Raw genomic sequence first — 19,947 nt, forward strand, 5'->3', positions numbered from 1 at the left:
CGTTGTTGTGGGCTGACAGTGGGTTATTGGCCACATTGGGAACATCTTCATCCCTCAGCACTATCTTCCTTTGTTCTATCAAGTTCTCCACAGCTCTCTTCAGAGTCCAGCAATCATTCGTGTTATGCCCTTCTGCCCCTGAGTGATAGGCGCATCGGGTACCGGCTCTGTAAGCGGGTGATGCTGGGTTTTGCCTGGTTTGAGGAACAGGCTGTAGCAGACCCATTTGAACAAGCTTTGGTAACAGGCTGGAGTAGGTTTCGCCAATTGGTGTGAAATTTGGCCTCTTGGGTGGTTCATGAGGGTGGAAATTATTTTGTGGAGGACGGGGGTTGTAGTGGGTTTGGTAAGGAGGTTGGTTTCTAGGAAATGGAGCTTGATTTCTGTTGGCGTGTTGTTGTGGCCGGACATAAGGCTGAGCATTCATGACCGAGTATGGCTGATGAGTATAGGCCAAGTCTTGGTGAGGGTAATAGTGTTGCGGAGTCCTTTCTGAGAAAAGGGATCTGGGAGTACAGTTTCTCCTTGCACCCGACATTGCCATGGATGTTTCTTCCTTTTTCTTTCCCTTTTATATTCCTCCAGACCCACCCTGAATGGCTTGGGAGGTAGCTCTGATAGCGGATTGGCTTAGAATTCGACCCGTTTTCAGCCCATTTTCAACCATTTCTCCAATCTTGATAGCTTCAGCGAACGGTTTACCCATTGCGTACATCATATTTTGGAAGTAGTCAGCTTCCTGAGCTTGAAGGAAAACTGTGACCATTTCAACCTCAACCATCGGAGGCTTTACCCTATATGCCTGCTCACGCCATTTAACTGCGTACTCTCGGAAGCTTTCTGAGGATTTCTTTTTCAAGTTTGTCAATGAGTTCCTATCTGGAGCAATATCAATGTTATACTGGAATTGCCTGACGAAATCTCTAGCAAGATCATCCCAGATGTACCAGCGGGATATATCCTGGTCCATGTACCACTCATATGCGATGCCAACCAGACTTTCTCCGAAATAGGCCATGAGTAGTTCTTCCTTTCCACCGGCTCCTCGCAGCTGATTGCAATATCTCTTGAGATGAGTAATAGGATCACCATGCCCATCGTACTTCTCAAATTTTGGGGTTTTGAATCCCAATGGTAGGTGTACATGAGGGAACATGCATAAGTCGGCATAGGATACACTTTTCTGTCCACTCAAGCCTTGTATGTTTTTGAGACTCTGTTCCATACTCCTCATTTTCCTCACAATCTCTTCTTGCTCAGGAGTTTTGGTGGTCTTTTCTTGCCCCGCAGTGAACTCAAATTGGGGTGGTTGAGGGTAAGTATAAGTAGGAAACTGAAGAGGTTCCACTGGGAAAGATGGCGCTTGAAATGTAAAGGAAGATGAATCAAAGTTAGGTCTGGGTAAAGCAGGTTGTGTCGTAGTTGAACAAGGTGGCGCGGTGAATATGTTTGAAGCCGCACTTGAAGCTAACACCTGGGGGCGAGACTCAGAAGGTGTTCCAGCAAAGTGGGCTGAAATGGTAGGATATCCCAGTGGGGTATTTGGATAACTTATGGGGATGTTAGAGGTCCCACTTGCCCTGGGAAAAAGCTCAGGGAATCCAGGGATCGCACTTGGCGGTTCTTTTCCATTGTCCCAGGCGTCCCACATTTCCATCACGCGGAGACGCAAAATTCTATTTTCCTCAGTTGTTGCTGACTCAGAAGTTGGGATGGCCGAGATCGGACTATCCTCTGGAATAGGAACTGTTGGCAGAGGAATTTCCGAAGACATTTCAACGCTTCCTTTTGACCTTGTGAAGTATGAATGTGAAGCCAGACTACCACAAAAGCAACCACCTTACTATAGAACCTTTACAATAGTAGACAACAAACCAGTTAGTTTGAAGCAATTAACACATAGTAAATCGCACGTTGGGGTGTGATGCACCTATACAGTTAAATGTGTTTCTACATGTTTCGCAACGGCTGCATGTTTCATCCCGGCTCTGCTTATTTTCCCAATTTTCTTTTTCTTTCCACTTTTGGCTTTTGTACTTCTCCTCTTATTCCCATTTTCCACTCTTTTCTTTCCTCTCTTTCCTTGCCCTTTTTTTTCGTTTTTCTTTTGGTTTTTCTTTGGCTCTCTTTTTCACATCCCTCTCTTATTTGAGTTATTTACAAAAATCGTGACCGGATCCGATGAGGATTGCCTACGTATCACGACACCGCGTGAATCAGATCATTACGTAGTTCAAGAAAAACAAGTGCGAAAAATAAAGAAACAATTTTTTGGGAATTTTCAAATTTTCATTAATAAAACTCCTAAACTTTCTATTACAAAAGACTTCAAACTACTCATTTTCTTGGAATTTTAAAACTACCAACAGACTAAAAAATAATTTCCAAAATACAGACTCAATAAATGAAAAATCATGAATACATCAATGCTTCGACTCCTGGGGCCCGTGGGACATCATTCGGTCTCACGGGCCTACGTGCGAGATCCCCTTGAAGCCGCTCCAAATCACTCATTATCTGGCGGACAAATGTCATTACTGCAGCGAAGAAAGTGGTCTGAGTCATATCCTCACATGCGTGGCATTTCATGACGATGTAGTCGGCAATGGCTCTAACCCTCTCTCGGACAATACCCTTTTCCTGAAGTAAACGCCCGATTTGCTGATTCCGGGCTTCCAACACTTGAGTGTCATGATGATTTTGATTCTGCAATTGTTGCATATCTTTGTCCATTTGGGTCATCAAAGCATAACAATGTTCCCTATCGGCTTTAAAATTCCTGGCCTGTTTGCCCGCCTCATTTTCAAGGGTGATTAGTTTTCTCTTTAAATTGGTGATTGTCCCCTCATATTTTCTTTTCATTTGTCGCACAAACTCTGCCCGCCCTTCTGCATTCTCTGCCAATTGTGCTCGGACTTTTGCTAGACCAGCCTCAGATTTTTCTAGGTCATCTTGACACTCAAGTACTTTCTTTCTCAGACCGCTTATAAGCCTTTCATCTGCCCGGCTTCTTTCCGGGTTTCTAGCAGCTATTCTCATTTTATGGATTTGAGCTTTGAGAGCTTCGTTTTCCTGAGTTAGCTTTTTCTTTTCCCCTTCATCTGCGGCAGCTTGGATACTGTGGCCAAATTTGAGGTCCCTGATTTGTCCCTCTAATTTACTTATCTTAGCCCTATAGCTTTCTTCTTTTGCCAACCAGCCCCACTGCTCCTGCGAGTCGTTAGTGAATTGTTGGACATGAGGTCTCTTAGCAGGTCTCTCGGGCTCTCGAGGAATTTGAAATCTTTTGCCAAACCAAACCATATAATTGGGGTCCACCTCACCTCTAGCTAGATCCCGCACCATAGTCTTGGGTTCGAGAAATCTGCACTCATTCCAAACTTGGCGAACTCTTCCTTCTGGAAATACAGCCTTTGGGCCCAATTCGACGACATGTACACTCAAATCTTCGTCATGGGGGACGGTTTGAAATCTTCCTAGTTGGCGCAAAACCCTGTGAGGAGTATATGGATGGATGCTCCGGATGCCCATTAGGAGAAAGTAGCACACTTTAGCTGACATGTATATGACTTCGGTGGCAGGGAGCCATCCGAACGTCCACTCAATTTTATCCGAAGTTAAAGAACTCAAGTGGGCAAACCAAGCTTCGGTACCCTCTAGAAATTCAACCCCCGCCACTCGGCTTTCAAATTCTTCGATGCAATCCAAACTGGTCATGTCGTAGTTCATATACCCGACACGGTGGCAGAGATGTTCCAGTATCCACAATTGTAGTAGTAAGTTGCAACCTTGGAAGAATTTTCCCCCTTCTCGAAAGATGGTCAAAGCTCGGTAAATCTCAGATAAGATCAGGGGAACTAATGTGCCATTAGCTTTCTTGATTGCGACATCAACCATTCCCACGAGGCCCAATTCTATGTTGTCATCTTTTCGCGGACATATTATAACACCCAAGAATGCTACTATAAAAACCAAACCCCGCCTTGCCTCCCATTTATCTTTATTTCCGGCATGGGTCAGACCAGTATTCAGTGCTTCGAAACCTTGGGGATTGCCATAGCGTTGGTACAGGAACTGGAAAGTGCAAAACCCTCCAGATAAATTCTCATCCTGAATATCCCGGCTAATACTCAACATATCCAGAAACTTGTGAGGAGATACTGGTCTCGGTGACACCGGGTACCGACTTCTAAGGTTTCCGCTAAGGTCGGCGTAACCCGCAATTTCCTCTAGCGTGGGTGTGAGCTCAAAATCAGAAAAGCGAAACACATTGCGAGTCGGATCCCAAAAAGGTATCAAGGCTTCAATCACGTCCAATCTTGGCTTGATGTTAAAAAGTCCGACAAGACCACCCAAAACGTTTATCACAGTTCCTCGGCTACCTTTTCCTAGGTCATTCCACCACATGTGGAGCTGTAAGGGGATCTCTTCAAGAGCTGCGAAGGGTTCGTTTTCATCTGTGCTCATCCTGCACATTTATTAGGGTGATTTAATTTAAAAGGTTATGACTCATTTTGACTCAAGAAAAGGTTATCACTATCTTTTTAAAAAAAAAATTCATAAAAAATCCGGCTTTGCAAATACGGCCTTTCAGCACTTCGGGGAAGAAGATTTTAAGGTTGTGTTTGCTAAACGGCCAAAACCTTAACAAAACTACTAAAGGTGGTTGTTCTTGCAAAAACGGCCTTCCGGCGCCCTTTTGGGGACATTCAACTATTTTAGACAAGAATGACATCACCTTCTTATTTACAATCAAAACAAAATTTTTTGTTCTTTTTGGGCTATTTTTACAAAAATGAAGTTGGACCCGATGGTGGTTGCTTACATATCCCACATCCGGTGAGAATCAAACTAGCGTAGTTCGGGCAGACCAAAAATAAAGTGAATAAACTAACTCTTTTTTTTTGGAATATTTTAATTTCCGCAAGAAAGACTTATAAAGAAGAAAGAAAATATTTTTGATTTCAATTTTCTTTTTGGGGAATTTCGAAAGAAGAAAGATTTTTTTTTAATTTAGACTTTTACTTTTTTTTTTTTTGGAATTTCGATAGAAAAAAGTAACTTCTAAAGAAGAAAGAAAAATATTTTTGGAATTTTATTTTGAATTTATGAAAGAAATGCTTCTAAAAAATGAAATATTTTTGAATTTTGAATTTTCTTTTCAATTTTGAAAGAAAAATGAAAATATTTTTGGAAGAAATTAAAAGAAAATATTTTTGTATATATATATTTTTTTTAAAAACAATTAGGGTCTAAAGAAGCAGTAAAAGAAAATATTTTTGTATATATTTTTTTAAAAAAAACAATTAGTTTCTAAAGAAGCAAGTAATGGAAAATATTTTTTTTTTGGATTTTTTGAAAATTGGGGTTTAAAAAAAAGACTTTTCTAGAGAGGAAGTAAAGGAAAATATTTTTGGATTTTTTTTTTTTGAAAATTATGGGCCGGAACCGATGAGGTTTGCCTACGTATCTCACATCCGGTGAGAATCAGACTCGCGTAGTTCGCCAGTTTTGACAGAACATGGCAGTTGAAAACTTTGGCTCATTTGGAGATGACTTCTTTTTTATTTTCTTTTTTTTTTATTTCCGGAATTTCGGCAGAGTAAAACAAGCCAACTATAACAGTTATTCTAAGCTCGAATTCTTGAACCCTGAACCGAAGTTCTAGGTTTGGATCCCCAGCGGAGTCGCCAGAGCTTTCACACCTCCTTTTTACACACCCGAAGGTATATAAGGGAGTTTTTCCAATTTAAATGACATTATTCGAAATGGGATTAATTATTCAATTCAGAGTCGCCACTTGGGATAGTTTATTTGGTTTCCCAAGTCACCGATTTATTTTAAATCCCAAATCGAGGAAATTTCGACTTTCCTTTTGAAGTCTGCGAACCAGAAATTCTGAGTAGAGAATTCTGTTAACCCGGGAGAAGGTGTTAGGCATTCTCGGATTCTGTGGTTCTAGCACGGTCGCTTAAACTATTACAATTGGCCTATTATCTGATTTTTAAAACATGTTTCAACCTATGGTATATTTTTAACTTATTAGCCGCTTTTAATTAATTTTTTTTGGAAAAATTCAACGTCATATAAAACACGTATTGAACCATGTCACATGAAATGCACCCGCGGTCCACGACACATTTTATCTAACGTTGTTGAGATATGGATTTGGGTCACATAAAATGCACACCCGAGTTTAGGAAATTAATTTTTTTTAAAAAAAATAGCGCGCCTAAAGCAACTACGCACTTTCAAGTTTGCGAGGGCCATGAAAAATTCAACTAAATGGCACGCCTCGATTTCTAAGGACTAAAATTAATTAAATGAGGGCCATGAGTTTTGAGATTTTATTTGGCATGGCGCGCCTCGATTATTCTAAAAGGATTGTATTCAATTTAAAGCAAACTACAAATATTCATGATTATGTTTCTTCCTAAAACTACTTTGAGATTATTGCAAGGTCATGATTTATGAATATGGAATTATTATTGAAGAAATATATGATTTGAGTTATTATGGACCTAATCACCCATGTCGGTATCAAATTTGCTATTGACTTAACATCCTTTAATTTGGATCCAAGCTATTACATCGTTCTCTCTCCATTTTGAATACATTTTCCTATCTTTTCCTATGAACTACAATCTCATTGAAGAAACTCATTCTGTCTTTCACGAATTCTATTTCTTGATGCTCTTCCTTCATTTTTTTTTTGTTCATATCTTTCAAGTTGGTAGATAACCAAAATATAATATACAAATCAAAAGAAAATACGGTGAAAGAAAAATAATGAAAACATTGGTTAAGAAAAGAATGAACCTTTTATAGATGAAGATCTTATTCAATATATATGGAGCAAACAACCATCAAATTTAATGTGAAAATGAACCAAAATCAGAGGCAACGAGCAGAAACCTTTCGAACTCGACTTCGACCTCTTCGGACTAGTATTTTGGGCTATCTTTTAAATTGAGTTTGAAGCTTTTGGATTTGATTTTTGGTGTGATTTAGCTCCTGTTTTTTAGGTATTTTTTTTTTAAACAAGGTAATGAATGGATATATGTTTTTTTTTGTTGAAAGAAATAGGTAGAAAGAATAAAACTAGTAGAAATTCTCTTTAGCATAGAAGAAGAAAATTTGTTTTCTCTCAATATTATTCCCTCTTCTCTTCTCTTCTTTTCTTCAAATATTTCTCTTCTATTTATAGGAGAATTTTCAAAAAAATTCAGATTTGTTTTTAATTTTTTTTATTTTTTATTTAAAAGAAATCCCACTTACATTTTGCTTTTCTTTTTTTAAAAAAAGAATTACCACCTTTCTTTACTTTTATTTTTAAAATTCCAACTTTAATTACTTTTATCTTATTTAAAATCCCACCTTTTTTACTTTTTTAAAAGAGAATTCCACTTATTTTACTTTTCTTAAAAAAACAATCCACTTTCTTTTACTTTTCTTTAAAAAATTCTACTTTATTTTAATTTAAATTTTCAGTTACCTTTATATTATTTTTTAATTCCAACTTTCTTTTACTTTTATTTTTAAAAATTTCCACAAAACTTTACTTTTATTTTTTAAATTTTTCACTTTCTTTTACCTTTTTAAAAGAGAATTCCACCTACTTTTACTTTTTTTTTAATTCCATACTTCCCTTTTTCTTATTTTTTTAAATCTCTTCCGATAATTTAAAAAAAAAAAATATTTTTCGGATTTTTTATTATTATTTAAAAATAAGAATAAAAATAAAATAATATTAATAGTAATAATTCACCTTCTAAAATTTTGTATTTTTAACCTATAATAAAAAGTATAACAAAGCTAAAAATTTGTATGTTAAAACCCCCTAAAATATTTGCATAGAAGAAGTGACAAAAAAATTAAATATTGTCAAAAATTAGGTGCTCACAAGACTTACATTCCATTGAGAATGTCTACTTGATAGATGGCTTGAAATATAGCATGATAAGTGTATCACAACTATGTGACAGAGGTAATCTGGTAGCATTCACCTCTCGTAAATGTTTTGTGATTAATCTTACCAGTGACAAGATTGTTTTGCAGGGAAAAAGAGTTAACAATATTTACATTGTAGATTTGTCCACACTTTCAGAAAACGAACTCACTTGCTTAAGTGTGTTGGACAATGATCCCTTCCTTTGGCACAAAAGACTTGGTCATGCAAGTCTAAATCAACTCAACAAATTAGTCTCCAATGACCTGGTGATAGGGTAACTTAACATCAAGTTCAAGGAAGACAAAGTTTGTGATTCTTGTGCAAGGGAGAAACAAGTAAGATCCTCTTTTAAAAGCAAGAAAGTGGTATACACTACCAGGTCGATGGAACTGGTTCATATGGATCTTAGTGGTTTAATGAGAACATTGAGCAGAGGTAGTAAGAAATATGTGATGGTACTTATTGATGATTACTCTAGGTTTACTTGGGTATTATTTTTAACATCTAAGGATGAAGTATTTGACATGTTTACTGCCTTTGTTAGAAAAACTCATAAACAACTAGGTAATCAACTTGCATCAATTAAGTCTGATTGGAACTGAATTTGAAAATGCTAAGTTTGCTGAATTTTGTGATGAGCATGATTAGAGATGGCAATGGGACGGGGTGGTTGCGGCACAGGTTCATCCTTAACCCGCATAAAGTTCAACGTGCCCCGCCCCGCCCCGTATAGAAAGATATTCTGTTTTCAAACCGCCCAGCCCTGCCCTGCACAAACCCGCACCGCCCCGCAAAGCAAAAAAATCATTTTTTTCATTTTTAAAAAGTAGTTTCTGTTTAAAAAGAAATTCCAAACAAATTAAAGATAACATATGGCCTTCTTGTCTCTTTTTCTCGATAGTTCCATTTATGTCCATAATGTTTTTCATGTGCTGCAATATATCTACTACTAATCTTGTTAGAAAATATCTTTTAGCATATTACTCCATAGTAAAAGTAGTAATTTAATTAGTAAGTTAATTATAATAATCAATTTTAAAATATCTTCTTAAAACTAGTATGCTACATTCTTACCGAATAGACGCATCAATATTATATTTTAATGACCCAAAAAAGTGGTAATATCTGAATATGAAGTTATGAACTAACAAAATTTAAAATAAAAATAAAAATATAAAGATGAGCAAGGGAACGTTTATAAAACAGATTCCAATTAAGAAAGCAGATTACAACTCTACGAAAACATTTGATTCTTCTTTGATGAAAAGCAGAAAATGTGCGATGCAGGTATTAAACAAATGCACAACCCGCAACCGCCCCGTAACCGCAGTTAAATTAAAAAAAATTCTTGAACCCGCCCCGCACCGCCCCGCATAAACTTAAACCCGTACCGCCCCACATAAGCTTAAACCCGCCCCGCCCCGCCCCGCCCCGCCCCGTTTTCCATCCCTAAGCATGGTGTAGATCATAATTTCGTTGCCCCTAGGACTCCTCAACAAAATGTAGTAGTTGAAAGAAAGAATAGGACTCTTGAAGATATGGCTAGGACTATGCTTCTTTCTAGTAAACTACCTCATAGCTTCTGGGCAGAAGCTGTAAATACTGCATGTTACATCATCAATAAATGCATGATTAGACCTCTTGTAGAGAAGACTCCCTATGAGTTACTTAAAGGGAGAAAACCGAATATATCTCATCTTAGGGCATTTAGATGCAAGTGCTTTGTGCACAATAATGGAAAGGACTCCCTAGGTAAGTTTGATCCCAGAAGTGATGATGGAGTATTCTTGGGATATTCTTCACATAGCAAAGCTTATAAAGTGTACAACAAAAGAACTTTGTGTGTAGAAAAAAGTGTACATGTAGTTTTTGATGAAACTAACATTCGTTCTAAGAGACAGGAACATGAAGATGAGGCTATTGGGCTGGTAAAAGAATTAAGTGAAGTCACAGCTCAAACTGAAGCTGCACTAAAAAAAGGAACATGTGATGGAACGGGTTCTTCTATCTAGGGCAACCTGGCAGAGGGAACTGAACAAAGAAGAAGTGAATCTAATTTCCAAATGGAACCTGCCCATGAGCATGTTCCTCAACAACGGAACATGGGAGAAACTCCAAACAGAAATTAGTTGGTTTTGAAACCTTACAAGTATCAAAGTTCTCATCCCATTGAGAACATCCTTACTAATCCAACTTTTGGAGTTAAAACCAGATCTCAACTAAAGAATCTATGAGCTTTTGATGCATTCTTATCTCTTATTGAACCTAAAAATATTGTTGAAGCTTTGCATGATGCAGACTGGGTGAATGCAATGCAAGATGAACTCAATCAGTTTGAAAGAAGTCAAGTGTGGCATCTGGTCACTGACTCAAGGACAGATCAATAATTGGCACTAAATGGGTCTTCAGAAACAAACTTGATGAAGATGGAACGGTTACAAGGAACAAGGCAATGCTGGTGGTCCAAAGTTATAGCCAAGAGAAGGGCATAGATTATGATGAGACCTTTGCTCCAGTTGCAAGACTGGAGGCAATAAGACTCCTCATAGCCTTTGCAGCACACATGGAATTTACCCTTCACCAAATGGATATGAAGAGTGCCTTCGTAAATGGCTACTTAAAGGAAGAAGTCTTTGTCAAACAACCTCCAGGGTTTGAAAGTAAGGAGTATCCAGATCATGTATACAAATTGGACACGACCTTATATGGACTCAAGCAGGCTCCTAGAGCATAGTATAAACGTCTATCCAAATTCCTGCTTGAACATAGATACAAAAGAGGTAAGATTGACATCACTCTATTTTTGAGGGAAAAACGTAAGGATCTACTAGTAGTACAAATATATTTTGATGACATAATTTTTGGGGCAACCACTGAAAAACTGAGTAAGGAATTTGCTAAATTAATGGGGAGTGAATTTGAAATGAGTATGATGGGTGAGCGCAACTTCTTCTTAGGCTTATAGATCAAACAAAACCCAAATGGAACAATGATCCATTAGCAGAAATATGCAAAAGAGTCGATTAAGAAGTTTAAAATAGATGAATCAAAAGAAATAGACACACTCATTGCAACAGCTACTAAATTAGACATAGATGAACTTGGTTCATCTGTTGATCAGAAGTTGTATAGGGGTATGATTGGTTCACTTCTGTATCTTACTGTTAGCAGACCTGACATTGTTTTCAGTGTAGGGCTTTGTGCTCGTTTTCAAGCAAATCCTAAGGAATCCCACTTGACTGCTGTCAAAAAGATATTGAGATATTTGAAAGGCACTACTGACCTTTGCCTTTGGTACTCTAAAGGTAGTAAATTTAATCTAGTAGGATATGATGATGCTAACTATGCAGGTTTCCTTATGGATAGGAAAAGCACCTCAGGTATGACTCATTTTCTTAGTTCATGTATGGTATCATATGCCACTAAAAGGCAGAATTCAGTGGCTTTATCCACTGCTGAGGCTGAGTATGTTGTTGCTGGCTCTTGTTGTGCTCAACTGCTTTGGATCAAACAGCAGCTGGTGGATTTTGGCATTGAAGTTGGTTGCATCCCTATCATTTGTGATAACACTAGTGCTATTAGTATGACTAAGAACCCAATTCATCATAAGAGGACTAAGAACATAGATGTTAGACATCACTTCTTCAGGGACAACTATGAGAAAGGATTGATTACTATAGAATTCTATGCTACTGATAAACAAATTGCTGACATCTTTACTAAAGCACTGAGTAGAGAAAACTTTGAAAGGAACAGGTTAGAATTAGGGATGATTAAGATCACCTAAGAAAAATTTGAAAAAAAAATTATTAATTTTTTAGCTAGGAAATCTGGAACTTGTGTAAATATATAGATTAATTTTTACTCTGTTTCATACTGTAAATAGTATAGTCCTGTGACATGTGTTGATATGACTCACCGATCTCTAACAAAATTTTCTCTATTTTGATAAATTGAGCATGATCAAGAGGATTCTAAATGAAGAACCTGGTTCATCAGTATTGGTTCATCTGAATAACGAGGTATGTATTCTATTCTCTGCATAATTAGAAATATAAATATTTAAATCATGAGCAGAGCCCTACCTATGTTCAAAAACATCAAAAAATCCTATCCGTTTATTTTTTAACCAGTTTCGTCTCTACTAGAATTCTCACCACATAAAATGCCTAAAATTCAGGGAAGCTTAACCACTCATTCAACCTAAAATTTCAGGTTGATTAGACCTCTAATTGACTGCAAAAAGCTATCGTTAGTCATTAAATAAGTTTCTCTCTTTAAAAACTCATCATCACCTTCTGTCACCCTTATTATTCCAAATCGTCAAAAAATTTCTTTCACCCTCAATTGTTCTCTCTTCCAAAAGTCAAACTCACAAACTCTCTCATGAAATCAGTTACAATGTCGAACCCTCAAGATAATCCAGGCACTCCTCCACAACTCTCCCCTTCTGATTCCTCCATACCTCATCCACCCAGTATAACCCCCAGCCTAAGAAGAGATGTGTTAAAATGCTCGCTCGTAAAACTGTAGCTACAGGTGCATTGTCGAAGAGATTGAACACACAATTGAAGGCTACCCAAGCCCAAGAATCTGAACACTCAGATGATTTTTTAAGTCTGCAAGTGAGGGGAAAGGACCTGCGTCTTCTGACTTTGAGAAGATTCAGAGTTCCCCTTCTGAGGTACGTTCTGTATTGATTGAAAGTGTAGAAAATAGGTTTGTTCTTGTTGGGTTTGTTAGAAACATAGAACTGCCTGAGTTGAGAAGGAGAGGAGGTAAAAATAAAAATGAAAAAGAAAAAGAAAGTGAGGGTGCAAGCTGTGATGTGAGGGGATAAGGGATAGAAATGGTTGAGTCATCATCCATCTCAGAGACGGTTAGACCAGCAATTTGGGACTGAGGATGAAATTATTGTAGGATAACTGGCAAGAAAACAGGGGAAAGTGGATCAGGAGAGGCTGCTGAGGGTTTGGTAAACTTAAGTTCTCATGTGGATGAACCTGGTTCATCTACTGAAGAAACCCTAGCAGATCTTCTCAAGAAAGTAGGTGCCAGTTATAATCCCAAGAAAAGGAGAACACCAACACCTAAGGTTCCCAGCACTACAAAGAATACCAAGAAAAGAAAGGCCAATTCCCCAACAAATGTTGAAACTCCCTTGCCTAAGGGGAGAGCCACAAGAAGTATGGTGAAACAGAGTAAGAGTGAACTAAAAAAAGCTTTGGCTGAAAGCAAGAAGAAGAGGATAGATAAAGGAAAAGCTAAGGTTGTAGAGCCTTCTGAGACTGTTGATGTTGAGGAGATGGAACAGGTCCATTAGGAGGAACTTACAACTGTGGAGGTTCAGACCTCCAAGCCTTAAAAGACCAAGACTTCTTCCAAGAAGTCTCCATCAAGGTCTAAGGCTGTTGAATCTTCATTGGCCAAAAGGACAAGGTCTGCAGTGAAAAACAAACCAGTTAAAATTGCTGAGAATTAAGAATGGAGTGGTGAAGAAGAGAGTGAGTCTGATGGTGAACAGGACAAGCGTGCCAAGTTTGGCAAACGAAAAATTCTGAAGGGTAGATTGCTGAAAGACTTGGTGGAACCAGGAATGGTTCGATTGGTTGATGCACTAGTTTCTCAGGGATAGAAGGACATGGTCCTTCAAATGGATAAAAGGCTAGCTAGAAATGAAATCATTGAATTCATGGACAATGCAGAGGTCAAGGATGGCAGAGTTACCAGCCAAGTAAAAGGAGTTCAGGTGACTTAGATGCAGAGAAACTGGGTGAGATTCTTGACATCCCTGCTGAGGAATATGATGACTACAGTAGGCAAAGATGGCCCAGTCTGGATTCCCTTCCTTCTGCCCTTGAAATCACTAGAAGATTCTATGATGTTGAAGAAGTGAATGAGACCAAGTTTGTGCACAAGAGTGAAATGAAGTCACAACACAAAGTCCTCTTTGAATTTGTAACAAGTGCCTACTGCCCAGGTAGGAAAGAAGGCACATTGCTAACTATATGGACTTAGTTCTGATGGAGTGTTTTGAAAGTGGAAGACAAATCAACTGGCATGCATTCATCATCAAGCTACTGGACAGGGTTATCAATGGCTCCAAGGCCCATTCCACCCCTTATGAATTTATTCTGACTACTGTTCTGGATCGGTGCAAGGTGCCTCTGAAGAAGTGGGAAATGGCCACAAGCAAGGACCATTTTGGCATAAATACTTTGATTGCCTGTGACTATCCAGTCAATGTCATTCCTAATGAACCTGGTTCATCCAAGAAGACACCTATCAATAGTAAAGTCAGGGCTCTAGTTCAGGAAAGTGGGGCCAAGGATGCTGAATTAGCTAGGCTAAAGGCTAGCTTAGCAGAGGTTGAATATGAGAGGGATGCTCTTAGAACTAAGCTCACCAAGGAAAAGGAGAAGAATGATGGCATTCTTCAAAATATGTTGAACCTTCTCCAAGCCCAAAACCAACCCTCTAGCTCCCCCAAGCCTTAAGACTTCTAGCCTTCAGGTCTTAAACCTGTCTAGTACCACCAGTGACCCAGATTAGGGATTTCTCTTTATTTTGCTCATGTTTCGAATTTTTTTGCTTTCTTTTTTGTGGATTGTGGTAGCAACATATCTTCTTTCAATGACATCTACTGTTTTTGCTCTTGTTGATTGTTAATATTTCCTTGATAGTTTGAATATGTCTGCTTAATTACTGATGATTAATCCATGATTGCACTTGCAGTTGCCCTAGTGGACATGAGTAATTGTTAAAATTCTGGGACTCACACTTTGTTTATGCAACTTTTCGATGATGCCAAAAGGGGAAAGAGATATTGTGCTTTATATATTCTGAATAAGTGATGTTTATAACCTACTGAACCTGGTCCTTGATGATAAGTAAATTTTTCTAACTTTGTATTGATGAAAAAACTGAGTTCTAACCGGGCCTAAGTGAGTGAAAAGTACAGAGTTTGTCATCATCAAAAAGGAGGATTTTGTTGGCCCAAGTAAAGGTGAAGTTTTGAAGACTGACAAAGGAACTCAGACATGGACTAGGTCCATCTTGTGAAGCACAGTTATGATCAACTCAAACATGTGAGATGTATGTGAAGAAGATAAACCTAACATATCAGAAGTATTATCTCCTGATCATGATCGAAAAGGTTGCATATTGGATAAGGAGAAAGACTCCTTACACAAAGAGAACACGGTTTAGGAAAAAGATAGAGTTAGAGTATGAGATCAACTAGAACTCTTCCACCATGGAAGAGTAGCATCTGTATCCTAGTCAATCTCTAATTGCTAACTCCTTAAATATTAGTGTTGTTTTCTTTTATAGGTAATGCATATAAACATAAGTTAAACGTGAATTGAGCCAGATAGAATAACCAGTTCCAAGTGTCTATCTTTTATTCTAGTTCAATTGTAGTAAGTGACTTTACATTGTACCTTTCAGCTTATTTAGAAGCAATTGTATTAGGTACTTAGAGTTTTCAAATTAGAGTTAACTTGAAGTTGTCGCAACAGTTGAGGTTGTATGCCACAACGGGGTTAGAGTTAATCCTAGGTTTACAAAAGAGTTTTTGTAAATACAGTTTTTGGCTCAGTGATTTTAGTGGAGAGTTTGGGAAAATCTTACTGGAAGGTAGGTCGTGGTTTTTTCACCTTTTGAGCCAGGTATTTTCCATGTAAAATATCTGTATTCTTTATTTTCTGTATTTATTATTCCGCAACAGTAGTAGTTGGAACACATAGAAGAACTAGGTCCTTTTATAATCAAGTTAAGCGAAAATTGGGTACCACACAAATCACCTCCTCTTGTGTGGTATTGAAGTATAAAACATCAAAGAGCGAGTCAATTCATATCGCGATCCAACTAGTATGTAATTGAGACGTAGTCAATGCAATAAATAGGGTCGATTAGAGAAGCTGCTATTTGGGGAATATGAATTTTAAAATTGGAAGAACAGAGTTAGACTTACGTCCTTGTACATGTGGCAATTCAAATATCTATGTCGTATTTGATCAACAATTATTTCTTACCTCAAGAGTGCAGATAAATTCACGCGTACTACGTAGCAAGATAGTTGTAAGAAAATACAGTTTTGCAGAAGAATCAACAAAGATCTGAAGTCAGATAAAAGACATGCCATATATATATTACGTATCATCATATACATATACAAGTTCATTCAAGTGTTTCGGCAGACCCCGTGACCCAAACTAGGTAACAGAAAATACAGCATAAACACATACAGTCACTCAACCCTTGTCAGATGGCAATAAGTACAAAAACTAAGTGTTTGAAGCACATAGCTTCAATCATCGTCCTCGTCCTCGTCTTCATCATCTTCCTCTTCCTCTTCTTCTTCACCCTACAGATTGTCGAGCACTAGTAAGTCCGATATGAAACATTGTTGATAAATGAGTCTACTTGAAATACAAAACTATGCACCATTAAAGGAGCACAGCAACTCTGATAATGGATCCCAAATCCCAAAAGAGAACAGGCATAAATGGTTTATACACTAATTAACAACTAGCTTCATAATAGGGGATAGGTGCTATATTGCTTGCCTTCTCAGATTTCATAGAGCAGATTCAAATCACACATCTGACATCAAATCTATTACGAATTTAGCAATAATTTTGTCGAAACCCCTCGGCATCCATGATAATTGTCATGACTTGGCTTCTCAGGCACAAGGTTCTAGTATTAAATGTCTCTCAAACTATACAGATTCATGTTGGATCAATCAATCCTAAAACGTCAATATTCGAACTTTTACATCGAAGATCTGCTCCCTCGTCCATTTTTGCAATAAAAAATGTGCCTCACGCATCAGCAAAGACAAAAAAGGCATTACCCACCCCAAAGAGAAGGGCCTAAAAATACAACTAGAAGGATCAATAAACCCAATATTTAACACCCTTAAGGATGCAGAGTTATGACCCAGCAACTCTCTTGTTTTAACACCCTTAAAGAAGGGGTAACTGTGAGCCAACTACAGCCTTGTCGACATATACTCAAAAACTATTTGATGCACTCATAACTACAGAGTCAATAAAACGCTACAGAACCGTAAATGGTAGTCCGGTGCACAAAGCATCCCGCTTCACGTAGGGCGACACCTTAAGGGGTTGTGATGTAGACAACCTACCCTGACGCAAGCATCAGTGGCTGATTGCACGGCTCGAACACATGACTTATAGGTCACACTAAGACTACTTTATAGGACTGAAAAATAATAATACCTGCCCACTGCCCTCTGCATCTTCATCATGTACCTCAGATTTTGACCTCTCAGATTCTTCTTTTTCGCCATCATCGTCTGAGCTTTCCGGCTAATTCAATTGATGAAGTTAGAACAAGGAAGCTCCCTTTTCTAGCTTTATAGTGATGACTGATATTGTGCATAGATAATAGGAATCTTGAAAAGGAAACAAGTTACAATAAGTTAACCTGCTTGTTGTTGTAAGCATTCATGAGCTTTTCATACTCTGATTTCCTTTTTGCTGCTTTGGCTTCATATGGTGCTTTTTCCTTTCAATACGTAAAACCAGCCTTATAAGCGACCTCATTACGTTAATATGAGTAGATATTGTCCCATAAAAAAAGAGAATCCATCTTTATTGTGAAAATAAATGCTAATATTTCTGCCGCCAAGTAATTTCAATGAGAAGCTGAAAGAATTTTTCGACCTTTAACTGGTATAACAGCATAACAGTATGACATTATGAGTGTGCCAAGTTGGCTGCTTGAATCACTAATGTTCGGAAATGAATTGATTTACTTACAGCTGCGCTCATAGATTTCCACTTCTCTCCTCCAGCTTTTCCGACCTTCATTTATGACATTAAACCAAGAAGAAATCAGTTGCTCAGAACCAGCTATTAAAAGGAGGCAATACTTATGAAATAACCATAAAAAGCTTACAGCTGATACAGCCTTCACGTTAGGATTTTCCTTTTTAAACGTCTTCCTGAATTCTTCACTGCAGTAGCATACATGATCATTTGTTGGTTATATCACGCAACAATAGATATGCCACTGAATCTAGAATTTATTATAAAAGACGAAGCCTACAGAAATACGAAGAAGGCACTGGGAGGCCTCTTAGGCTTATTAGGATCTTTCTTGGCCTTTTTGTCCTTCTTGGCCTTCCGTTTATCGTCCTTCAATGTGGCCTTTCTCTTCCCTATCTTTCTGAAAATAAGAGAGACAGACATTCACTAATTAATCACTGTGCCAACACGAAATATCAAAACCAAAATCACAAAAACTTCATTCCCGAAAAGTCGTAGCATCAGCTACAATTGCAGAAAGGTCTATGCAACATCAAGTTACCAACACTGGAAATACTTGCACATAAAGCCAGATTCACAAAATTTAGAACGCTACTCACCGGTCCTCAACAGGCTTCAGTGCCGACCTTGTTTCTTTTCTCAACGCCCCTTTTCCTTTTCCACCCTTCATTGTAACTTAGAACTGCCTAATCAAAAGAAGCAGCCTAAGTTAAAACCCCATCGCTGTGATATTATATCAATGAACAGTATTATACATAACAACATGAAAAATGCACATTGAACACTCAAAGCGTTCCAAAATACCATAAGAATTTAAGGGAGACACTGGCCGCAAAAAGATTTATTCTTTAACTTAAAGTATATATTTTTTTTTCCCCTAATAATTACCTAAAGTCTGACCTTTTCTTTCCCATGGAAATGCTATATCCTGTCCCGGAACCTTAACAAAGAAGTATTCTAATAATTTGAAATAACTTAAATCTCTATGTTATATCTCCCTGCATGATCACAATATCAATTTAAATGAACAAAAGCAAGTAAAACCAAAACTACTGCAACAAATATACCAATAAGAAGACAAGACTCAGAAAGAGATAAAGTCAACATTTTTCACCAGAAAAAGTAACACTAGCTTTGTTCCTCTTTATGTGGCAAGGTTCGGAGTAAGAGAGTCAAAGTTGTTAATTTTGTATGTGATCTCAGTCATAGATCCTTCAAATTTTGGAATTAAATTTAGATATTTGAAAATTACATAAAATTAATACTCCAAAAGTCATATTAATAGTAATAAATTAGCATGGTCCCATCTTCAAACAGTAATATTGTCGCTCAAATTGGAACAGAAGGAGTATACCTCTAAAAATGGAAAAACAATTAAAAAAAATTATCAGCTAGATTTCATATACACCAAAGTCAAAAAAAAAAAATCCACCACTTGTACAACAAATAAACCTTCCTAAGAAGACCAAATTGGCAATTCATTTCTTTCCCTCAATAAGAAAACAGAAACAAAATCAACCACAACAAACAAAATGAAAATTCTCAAAAAAAAAAATATAGTAAGTGATTATTTCTGAGAAACCAGTTTTAATCATGGAAACTAAGTATTTAGTTATGGGTAATTGAATAAGTATACAATTCTTCTCAATACAAAATTGAATTAAGAAAAATACAAGCTACTAACTTTAGAACCGTGAAATCTACAGCAACAAGTATTAACATGAAGAAAAAAGAATAGGGAAGAGAGGAGAATACCAGGAAGATAAGAAGTGATGGGCAGAAGGGAAAGTGAAGAAAACAGAGCAAAAGCCCAAAGAGAAGAATCAAGCTGCTACTTTTGTACACGACCGAATAACAAAAGTGAACTCCATTTCACTAACCGGGCATTATTTTACATTTTTCTTTTTAAATTCTTTTAAATGAAATTATTACCACACTAAATATGACGTGCAAAGTGTGTATATTTCACGCTCTTCGAAAGAGTGAAACCAAAAAATTTGATTACTATTGTAGCCTTTTTCTTTTTCTTTTACTTCTTTTCTTCTTCCCATATAACAAAGCCACAATTTCTTTAAAAATGTAGTTTTTGACTTAGATGGGTAATTTTTTCTCAATCATTATGGGTTAATTTTATCTTTGTGTTAGAAAAAAAAAATCAAATTTGATTATATATACATATGTCATCTTTTTATTGCA

The 19,947-nt window shown here is 37.3% G+C and overlaps 1 protein-coding gene across 5 annotated transcripts; it reads right to left on the bottom strand.

Annotated features, from left to right (window-relative positions):
- Positions 1-16,077: 16,077 nt before the first annotated feature.
- On the bottom strand, positions 16,078-19,639 carry LOC104223459 (high mobility group B protein 1). 5 transcript variants are annotated; one of them, XM_009774907.2, is made up of 8 exons: positions 19,507-19,639; positions 18,351-18,437; positions 18,032-18,151; positions 17,882-17,939; positions 17,743-17,787; positions 17,408-17,488; positions 17,200-17,289; positions 16,078-16,319 (listed from the first exon to the last, which is right to left on the bottom strand). In XM_009774907.2, the coding sequence occupies exons 2-8, from the start codon at positions 18,419-18,421 to the stop codon at positions 16,263-16,265; spliced, it is 522 nt and encodes a 173-aa protein (XP_009773209.1). In that variant the 5' UTR covers positions 18,422-18,437; positions 19,507-19,639; the 3' UTR covers positions 16,078-16,262. The 5 variants fall into 5 exon arrangements, with proteins under 5 accessions (XP_009773209.1, XP_070007059.1, XP_070007060.1 ...); XM_070150958.1 differs by having other exon boundaries at positions 16,078-16,374; positions 17,174-17,289; XM_070150959.1 differs by having other exon boundaries at positions 16,078-16,374; positions 17,163-17,289.
- Between the last annotated feature and the right edge of the window lie 308 nt (positions 19,640-19,947).

Source organism: Nicotiana sylvestris, chromosome 7 (assembly GCF_000393655.2).
Source record: "Nicotiana sylvestris chromosome 7, ASM39365v2, whole genome shotgun sequence".
Lineage (NCBI taxonomy): Eukaryota > Viridiplantae > Streptophyta > Magnoliopsida > Solanales > Solanaceae > Nicotiana > Nicotiana sylvestris.

Excerpts from the sequence above, each read along its gene's own strand:
- LOC104223459 (XM_070150958.1), bottom strand. The coding sequence starts at position 18,421 with ATGAAGGGTGGAAAAGGAAAAGGGGCGTTGAGAAAAGAAACAAGGTCG. Across the intron at positions 17,940-18,031 it reads AGTGCCTTCTTCGTATTTCT|TGAAGAATTCAGGAAGACGT; the intron begins GTAGGCTTCGTC and ends ATGCTACTGCAG. Across the intron at positions 17,290-17,407 it reads ATGCTTACAACAACAAGCAG|CCGGAAAGCTCAGACGATGA; the intron begins GTTAACTTATTG and ends CAATTGAATTAG.